The 10,846-nt window shown below is 39.5% G+C and overlaps 1 protein-coding gene across 1 annotated transcript in view; it reads right to left on the reverse strand.

The window, feature by feature from the left end:
- Positions 1–10,624, reverse strand: part of LOC126183348 (protein OPI10 homolog) — a 93,419-nt gene extending 82,795 nt beyond the window's left edge. Inside the window, exon 1 of the mRNA XM_049925230.1 lies at positions 10,477–10,624. Within this exon, the coding sequence (XP_049781187.1) occupies positions 10,477–10,506 (30 nt within the window). The 5' untranslated portion in view covers positions 10,507–10,624. The remainder of the gene's footprint in view (positions 1–10,476) is intronic.
- Positions 10,625–10,846: the final 222 nt, after the last annotated feature.

Here is a 10,846-nt window from a genome sequence, read left to right on the forward strand (position 1 = left end):
TGGGAAGTCAAAAATATATTGAAGAGCTCCTGCCCTGGGTACTGATTCAGCAACAGGCAGCCAATCCTTTGCCATTCCCACCATGCGAAGAGCATTCGGAAGACTCGGACTCATATATAAAAAAACAGCTGTGACAGCACTTTATGTCACTTCAGGTAAAGGATAACGATACAGCAAAATATCTTTTCTTTTCTTGAATTCAGCTGCAAACTTATCAATTACTATGCAAGCTAGACCCTCTGACAGAAGGTGCTAAACTGACATTTGAGGAAATGTGTTCCTAATTAAGTGATCACTACCAATGCCACCGTTAATTTGAATTCTGCTCACCTTGAGTTTTACCAAGGGTGCAAGCATATGAGTCAATCTTATCAAGCTTGGGCAGCAGAACTCTGGGGGCTAAGTCACAGATTCAAGCTTCTCATTCCATGAAACAAAGAATTGTATGCAGAAGTGATGATTAGAGATGCACTCATTGTGCAACACCTGATAAAGGGTTTCACTTAAGGGCTTTACAGTTTGATGCACTTCTTTGGATGACGTATTGCGTACAGCACAGTTGTACAAGGTCACACAAGTAGCAGGGCATCACTCAGTTTCCCAAGTGGATATTGTCCCAGTGAACAGCGAACCTGGCAAAGTTTACAATTTGGCGGCCAATAGGGAAATTACTGTAGTCCACAAACAGCAGCACACTCATCCTCTGCACATAAACATCAGGTCACAAGATGAACCACATTTAGACAGGCATATCCTTCCTGCGAGGAATGTTTTCAGAGGCAGAAGGCTGTCCACACAGACCAGCAGACTGTACTAAATGTGCAAGATACGGTCACCAGTTATCTGTCTGTAGGGCATACGTTCTGCCTTCACCATCACAAGATCAAATGGACATAAATGTTATCAGTTAGAAGCCATCAACCTATGAAAGATCGCCCAGTAAACTACTCACTTCACTGAGAGTATCTGGCAAATCAGTAAACTTCCAAGTTGATATCGGTGCCACTACAAGTCTCATCAATTTTCAACTATATTTACGATTATGAGCACCTGCACTAACTTCGTAAACCAAATGGATTCCAAATGTACGTCATGAGATGAATATTTCTGTCATCTTGACAGTTGGCAATTATAACCAGCAACAAATTTTGTTGAACAGTCATTTAACACAGAACTGACTTACAAAACTGTGACAAGGGAAATAATTATCTCAGATGTAAACAGTGCTGATATGGAGAACCATTTATGCCTCAACACATTTACATTTTTTGTATTTTCGATCAAATTATTTTATTTTACACGTCTAATTCCATAGGACCAAAACCTCCAAGTCATGGAACTTGTCACTACATGAAAATACAAGATAGAAGTAATAACAGATAAAAATAAAATGTTTATGAACCCAAAAAAAGACAAGCCATAAGTTCATGTAAACACAATCAACAATATAACACAGGCATCATCTTAATTTTTCAAGCAACTCCTCGACAGAATAGAAGGGGTGACCCATGATGAAACTCTCCAGTTTTGATTTGAGAGTGCATGAATTACTGCAAAGATTTTTAAATTCTTGTGGTAGCTTATTGAAAATGGATGCAGCAGTACACTGCACGCCTTTCTGCACAAGAGTCTAGGGAGTGCGATCCAAATCCAGATTAGATTTCTGCCTAGTATTAACCGAGTGAAAGCTGCTAAGTCTTGGGAATGAGCTGATATTGTTAACAAGAAACAACATTAAAGAATACATACATTAAGAAGTCAATGTCAGAATACCCAGACTAGTGAATAGGTGTTTGCAAACTTACACCACTTATTGACCGAATCACCCATTCCTGAGCGAAAAATATCCATTGAAAATGGGAAGAGTTATCCCAAAATATAACACCATATGTCATAAGTGAATGAAAATAAGCAAAGTAGACTACTTTTTGTGTCAAACTATCACTTACTTCAGATATTGTTTGAATAGTAAAAATAGCAGCATTAAGTCTCTGAACAAGGTCCTGAATGTGGGCTTTCCACAACAGTTAACTATGTACCTGAACGCATAAAAATTTGAACTGTTTAGTTTCACTAATCATATGTCCATTCTGTGAAATTAAAATGTCGGGTTTTGTAGAATTGTTTGATAGAAACTGTAAAAACTGAGTCTTACTGTGATTTAGCGTTAGTTTATTTTCTAGAATGCAATGGCGCAGTCAATCTGGTACCCAAGAATGCACCTTACCAATAACTGGATGAACTCTTGGCCTGGGAAAGGCAAAGAATTTCGAAACTTATATTTTGCAAAAACCTACAGCACAACCTCAATTTTTTGTCCCAGGGTGATTTCACTGGTAATATGTAGCAAAGTCAAGGAGGGATTACCGGCTGCAGGAAACGGATGTGATCATACCTGTCTCATCAGGTCAGTGGGCAACTCGCCAGGTTATCATCAAGAAGCCATCCATCAAACTCAGGCTTTGCTAGGATTTCAAGGTCATGTTGAATTCTCACACTGAAGTGGACATATGCGCAATCCCGAAGCCTGATGACATATACAAAGTTGGCAGACGGACAATACTTCTCCAAAGTTGAGCTCGCCAAGGCATAGTTAAAGCTCCCATTAGACCTAAGTTCTCTGAAGATTTTAGAAATCAACAAAGTGTATGGTTTACACATATTTAAATGGTTGGTCTTTGGGGTCTCCAGTATCTCTGCACTTTTCAAGAGATTTTTGGGACAGCTAATTCACAATGTGGCTGGCTGCATAAACTATTAGGTGACATCATCATCATAGGAAGTTCCAGTATGCAGCACTTAGTAAACGTGATTTCACTCTTTGTCATTCTGCAGGAGGCAGGATTAAAGCGCAATCTCAGCAAACATGATTTTTTTCAGTATTCAGTGGACTACTTAGAACATTTTGTCTTGCATGAAGGCATTTTACCACTGAAGAAACACACAGAAGCAATTGCACCAATGTCTCAGCCAACAAACCTAAAGCAGCTCCAGGCTTCTCTAGAGAAAATTACATATTGTGGAAAATGTATTCCCACTCTATTCCAGATAGCACATCCATTACACACCTCATGTAAGAAAGGAGTGGCAGTCACATTGTCCACAGCAAATGAAAAGGTGATCATAGAGCTCCGGCAGTGCCTCCTCTCAGCACCCTTTTTAGTGGTGTTCCAAATTGGAATGAAGTTGCTGATTGTGGCAGACACCTCACTCACAGAGATGACAATGGTTAAGAGAACCCCATTGCCTACATTTTAAAAACCCTAATCTCTGCGCAAAAGAAATACTCTCAAATTGAGAAATAGGCACTAGTGATTATCTTTACTTTGAAAAAAATTCAAGTATTTCTCTACGGCAAAAAGTTTCGCCTGGGACTGGACCATAAGGCATTAATCTTGTTCAACCCAGCAGCTCATTTACCAGATCGTACAGCTCATCAGTTTCAGTGCTGGACATTGTCTCTATCAAGATATGAGATCCAACACATCACAGCATGCCTTCATGTGTAGATGATCTTCCCTGCCTACCCATGGGATCAGACTACAAGTTTGATTAGTAGGAATTCCTTTCTTTGTCTTGGACAATGAGGCTCAACAAGCCATGAATGATTTTCCAATTACAGGAGCCTGAATCGCTGAAATCGTGGGAGCAGACACCATTCTCCAAGAAGTTAGCACCTTGAAGTGGCAACCAGAACAACTGGCCAACCAAAAATCTAATCCACTTTGACATTACTATGTGCTATGTAATATATGCTAGTAGATGGTGTGGTCCTTTCAACTATGGACCACAACTCGCCACAAGTGGTAATTTCAAAATCATTACGCCAACAGGTCCTACAGTTGCTTCATCAAAGACATTCGGGAGCTTCCAGAACCAAGCTACTGGTTCATCACTACACTTATTGGCCAGGCATCAACCGGGAAATAGAGCGCCTAGTTCATCAATGCACAGATGTGCGGAACAGCAAGCAGCCAGTGTCATGTTTTTTTTTTTTTTTTTTGCCATGGCCAGCACCCCTCTAACCACGGGAATGGGTGCTATTCTATTTTGCTGGACCCTTCCTGAATACCAAATGACTCATCATAATACATGCCTTCTCCAGGTTCTCATGCATGTCAATTGCTGCACAACCACAGTGCAATACACAGTCATGGTGCTGTCTAGGATTTTTGGCACTGAGGGAATGCCACAGAATTAAGTCACTGACAACAATCAGCAATTTCGGGCACAGGTCTTTGAAAATTTTTGAACTAAGAATGGAGTAAAGCAAATCCATTCACTTTGCACTCATCCCCAATCCATGGAGAAGTAAGATGTGGTTCCGACATTCAAACAGCTGGTAGACAAGTACATACAAGATGCACCCGTGGAACACACTCTGACACTTCTCTTAAGTTCATATAGAGTGACACCCTTTGGAGAAGAGCCTGTTGGAGCTATTAAACGGTTTTGGCTTGTGGGGCGCTCAACTGTGTGGTCATCAGCACCTATTAAATGGACAACGAACTCGATTTCTACTGCCTGTGCTAATTGGTGCACCCAGTCCCCCAATCACTACTCCTACACCGAGTTCTAGCCTGGCACACAAGTATGGGCCCGGGGGTTTGGCCGACAAGATCGGTGTTTAGCTGCCACCATTAGTCAGCAACGAGGGTGAAGGGCCTTCACACTAGATACTGGAGACCGTCGTGAAGAGTCTTCACACTACATACTGGAGAGCAAACTATCTCCAGCACCACAGCCAGCTCTGATTATGCAACTTCAGTCTGCATTTCTCTTTTCACCAACCATTTACTGCACTCCGATTTCCCACTCTTTGGCTGAAGAGGAGCACAACCTTGAGTCCACTCTCCCTATCCTCCTCCACCTGCTCCCTTCTCATCCTACTGTTAGCTGTTCCAGGCCACCACAGCAACAAGAGGAGCATCCAGCCTTGCCTCAGGCTTCCCCATTACAGGAAAGACAGATGCTTGAAGTTGAGGTACCTCAGCCGAGGACATCAACAGAGGGCACACTTAAGGGATGGCCACAACTCGGGAGCCTAGACGTCGTCATGATCTCACCTCCAGCTTCAGCTGTCACACCCTATCCCCGCCAATGCTGCCGCCCAGGCCTCTTTCAGCACTACACTTGGATTAGATCAGGGGGCTCCTGGCGCCTGAGGTCTCAAGGGGAAAGGTACTGCAGATGAGATGGAGGTCGTGCACCAGCATGGGGCCACCCCCCATCCAGAGGGGAGGAGTGTTGTAATGCCCATTTACCACTACCATTTGCCGCCCGGCACACTTCAAGAGTGGTACTCTGCTCCAGCACACCACTGTTTTGGCCCCTTGCGCTGAGCTGAGGCTAGCTAGCTGCAGAATTGGGGCCTGACACCTTAGGATCCACCAATCCACCATCACCCCCCCTCCCCCCCCAACCCGGCATGAGTTTATGACACTGGACGCGTGCACCTACTCAACACTACCACCATCAATGCTGGTGACCACTATGATGGCATATATCTAGGCCAACATCAGCTTCCAAGACACATTCTTTGTTGTCATGATACTGTGCCGCACCCAAGATTTTGAAACGCTATGCTGTTTGGTTGCTCTACAGATCTGCAAGGCTATGCTGAACTAGAACTTTGTTATGGACCTGGTATTGCCTCTGGCTGTTGCTTTCTTGTTGTTGTATTCTGTGCCATCTTGTGTTTGATTCAATTAAAAAAGTTCACTGTTCAGTGTTCATTTGTACTGTGACACAGTAGCCAGTGGCAGTGGGAGTCCCACTGCTGATCCAACTGTAACCTCATAATATCCATTGTGATACAAGAGTACCAGACAAGAACTGGATAACAGTTCTGTATCATCAATGAGCAAAAGCTTTAATTTTTCTTCAGCCATGCGATGACTGCCAATATTGAATGACATTAGTGGAATAGAGTGCAACTATGCAGTCCATTGTACCAGCCAAACAGTTAGTAGTTATTTGACACGTTGTGGCTTGAATACAGAGAAGATTTTCTTCAGGCATGCACTCATAAAAGACTATCAGGACATGAAGTGGAATCTAGTTTCATTACTAAGATACTTCTTCCAAACAATTAAAAGAATAAGATGTGGGTGTTTGGAAACTGAACATAATATAGAGCTTTAAGACTCAAGTCATTCTTTTTTTTTCCTTCTTATAGACAGGTGCAACTAGCACTTTATTCCAGTCTGTTGGGACTATTCACCATGGAAGAGATCCACAATAAATATGAGCTAAGAAAGGAGCCAGTGAGCAGAGTAGTCTCTGTAAAACCAAATTTCAGTTGAATTAGGGTCTGGTGTCTTATTTGTTTCCAACTGGTTTAGCTGCTTTTCTGACAATGAAGTAGTTTCTTCTCACACTGTACACAATATGTTGGATAGAGATATCACTAACAGTACACCTCAAAGCATACTGGCCAACAATCAGCCGAGTGGGCTATACCAATAGAACAGAGAAGGGCTTGCTCAATGCTCTGGGCAAGAATGTGACTTCTGTACACAGGCCACTTTATATTGCACTAGCTCTAATAATGGACTGCTAGCGCTGATGGGCAGCCAAGATTGTTAAGTTGAAGTAGACTTCACATTTCTTGAACACACTCACTACAGATATTGCTCCTGTGCAAAGACTCTAATGATAGCATGGTGCTTTACCATGGATAAGGAGGTTGTTCAGAAAATGTTTGTGTAGGTCTACCATGTGGGAAGTGAACTGAATAAAACTCCAATACAGTTTTATGTACTTTACAGTACAATTACAGGATACACTTATATGTATTTTATTAATATCACAATTATAATGGAAACACATTTGCAAACCATGGAAGTCAGCAACAGACTAACTAACTATAGAGGGATGAGTGAAACCCCCACAAGTATATACCATCTCCAGGAACACACTTGGTAAAAACAATTTAACGGTCACTTTGGATGAGGAAGAGATGCACTGAGTTTAGTGGTAATTACATTGCAAAATAAAATAAATTGGGCTGTGTTACAATACTTTCTTAGTATACTTTGAACTACCACTAAGCTGAAACTGCTTCACTATGAACTACAAGATAAATGAGCACTCTGCGAGTATATTCCGTACTAAAGCAAGCTGAGCAACTTTGTGCATACTAGCAGCGACTGTGTTGAACAGAATCGTAAAATGCAGCTGCACCTCTCAGTCATGACTGATTTAGTAACAATTCTTTATGAACACTCAGTGTAGACATGTATCACAAACATAATGACAGTTGTACACCCCCACACCAGGTATTACCGAAGTATCAAAAATAATTACTACATGCCTTCTGCCCACTTAGTCAAAATATACATTAAGAACTCTTAACATATGGAACTGGCACCAACAAAAAGGGCTAGCAGTGGAAAGACAGACTGATGTACTCATCAAACCAAACTGTCAAACTGGAAGATGCACTATGAATTAGAACATCAGCAATAGATGCTGTTGAAAGAAAGAGAGAGAGATGAACGCAAACGTTTGTACTGGAAAAAATCAAAAAATAAGGTAGAACAACTTGAAACATTCAAGTAAGCATGCTCAGAAGAATATCACAGAAGTATACATTTGCTTATCGAAAACACATTCAATTCATAAATTTTTCATCTCTTTATTGCAGATCGATTATAGCTTCTTGCCAAGAATATACTGATGGCAACAACATGTTCATTATGTTGCCATATTATGGCACTATGAGCACAAGGACAGCAGCTATTTCGAGAAAAAAAAGTTATCATTTCTTTTTCAGCTTAAGTTAAACTATGTGTCTGAAAGCTAATAATAGACATAAAACAAATTTTCTTCAGCAAGAATTAGGAGTATATAAATTACAATGTGCTAATTGCAATGCTTGTTACACACGGTGAACTGGGCTCGAGATGATATTTCATGAGTGTGTGGTATTAGAGGGGAGGGATATAGTACAAAAAACCAAATTTTACTGCTCGTCTTGTTGACATTGGAATGGTCCTCCTGGTCTGATGTCGCAACTGAAGCTGCTACACAGAGGGGATAAGGGCATATTTTTGGACCTCATGGAGGAAATGGAGATATTTTGTTATCAGAGAATTTCCCACCTTGCTCAATGAGCAGGTAGCAATGAGAAGCAACCAATTATGGGAGATTTTCAAGAGCCCCCTAACTAACAAAAACAAGGGGCTTTCAGAGGTTCAAAGAAAGACACACAACACCTCGTAAATACAGCTTTATGCAGTGCCGTGTGATGGCTCATTAAGTGAACAAAATTCATAGATCATGAACCAAGCCATTTTCCAGTAGCCACAGACAGTGCATGCATCTGCATTATTATTAACACTGTTTTTGTATAATAAAGATTGATAAATTTTTATAAGTCAATTTGAGTATTGTACCTCCTTGAAATCATAACGCTGGTTCATACTTGACAACCATATAAGTTAGTTTTTGTTATTTAAGCCAAGTTGGAAGAGAGACTTATGCACTCAGTGTGTGATATGTATCCATAACGTATAACTTGTTTTAATATTGGTAATGATTATAGGTTTCATACAAAAACCAATATTATTAGTACTGTATTTAAGGATGCCATTGTAATTTTATGTAAAGCTACTACATTTAATTTTTTAAATATATTTTAATAAATGTTGTATACAAATGACAGTTATAAAGAGGGTGCTAGTTACTACTGATGTCACACACCAAGGTTAGCTGCAGGGAAATGTAAGCAGCAAACTCATTTAACTGTTTGTTATTTGTAATGGCAATGTGGTACACATGCGATTTTCTTTATGATGAGTTTTCATGACTTGAATATAAATGGTACATGTACATTTATGGTTTGCAAGATTGTGTATTTGTGATCTGGTTTTAATTGATATTTTAATGTCTGATTCTCATTATGTTCTTTTGTTCATGTACCAATGAAGATAGCTACATAGAAGCTGCAATCAATCTGCAATAAAGAGATTAAAAATTTACAACCGATGCTGCCCTTCCTCCTATCTCCGATCTCATTAATGTAGTCATGGAGCAAAGTGTTCCTAATGGAAACACACTTGAAGAGTACATTATTATTATTATTACTATTATTATTGACCGACAGTTTAGCACATATGCACACACACACAGAGCTGCTTCTTTTATATGGACCCACAAAATATTCATACTTAGCTCAGACAAATACAATTTTATTACACTGTGCTCTAACAAAGAAACAAGTAATATTCGAGCATTATATATGGTGCTGATTTTGTTGCTGATCAGTTGATGCTATACTTTTTATTTCCTTTTGTAATAATTCTCAGAGAGAAAGAAGAATAGCAGCAGTAGCAACTTGTGTAAACCACTCTACTCCTTCTTCACATCAAATCATTTCTCAGACTCATAAAAACACACATTTTCAGACGCAAAATCTGTATACAGATAACTGAAATTCTGTAATGGCTTGACAATGCTATGACTGTAAACGTAAGAAAAATCATGAAAACAGAATGTTGGCTTCTCTAGATGATACGAATAAATAAATAATTATATTCGTCTTGAGAAATTTATTTAATAACAGATGTTACAATATGCAACCTGTGGTTTCCGGATGGCAGCCATAAGGTAGGTTACCCCCCACAAATGCACTTCAAAGCACGAATAAGTATATTTTCATGCTGAACTCTGAAAGTGGAGTGTATATGTAAGTATCAGATTCAATTTCGGATGAACATCAATGTTGTTCCCAATCACTAAGTGAGGAAATCATTCACAATTTTTAATTTTTTCGGTTTTTTACTGATTCTCCAGTGAAGCAAGGGCAATAAGATGAGGTGGGATTGCCAGGTCAGCCTGCTACCACATTAATCAGATTTCCGTCGATGTTCTAACAAACCTGGCGAACATAATTGTGGAAGATCAAGTGGAAAAAATGGGCTAAGTTCCTGTTGAAGACATCGTCTAGGCATTTGCCTCAAGGGATGTGGAAACAGTAATTAATTCCACTGCAGAACGCAGATTTGAATCCTGCTCCTATACATGAGGGTTCTAATACAAATATATCAATATATCATCACCTGCCGGTGTAGTGGTTTCTGCTGCCCAATTGTTTATCATTCCCCGTTTTACACAACATATCAAAAACTAGAACTGTGCCGGGGTGACTTTTTTCGTCGAGGTGCATTATATTTTTAATCATGACATATAAACTGTGGATGCGCTATTAACAACAGAAGTTTAACCATTGATAGACGTTTCCCAATACAATAGCATTAACATTCGATGACTATGTCGTGTATTCAGTTTTTGTTCCCTGTTTTCAACATATTGCTTAAGAATCTATAGTAAACAAAAAAAAAAAAAAAAAAAAAAAAAAACACTTAATTCTAGAGTGTTCGTGTATCTATTTAGTTTTGAAAACAGTGAAAGTTCATATATGTTCAGAACACTATCGACTCAGATATGGTTATACATTATGAAATATCTCACCAGTCTTCCAGAAACTATTACACCAAACATGCCTGTAAATTTGTTTTATTTATGTAGATCATAAACAACTTTCCCCAAGCGTTTTTCTCGGCAAGACAACAAGTCAACAAACCCTTACACCACTTCAAAACACAAACATACAATCCGTGCAGTGTGCACAGATATTATTCAAGTCGACAGATCGACCTATAACAATGGAGGTAAAAATATTTTACCTCCATGCCAAATAACACAAGAAACACGGCATTAATACTCAAAAACTTTCTGTTTTAAAAGAAATAGTTATCTTCTGGAATATAGAACAACATATCTTAAATTAAAAGGCATTACTAGATCTTTATCGCCCAGCAATGAATTAATATCTCCTTAA

This window comes from Schistocerca cancellata, chromosome 4 (genome assembly GCF_023864275.1).
Source record: "Schistocerca cancellata isolate TAMUIC-IGC-003103 chromosome 4, iqSchCanc2.1, whole genome shotgun sequence".
Lineage (NCBI taxonomy): Eukaryota > Metazoa > Arthropoda > Insecta > Orthoptera > Acrididae > Schistocerca > Schistocerca cancellata.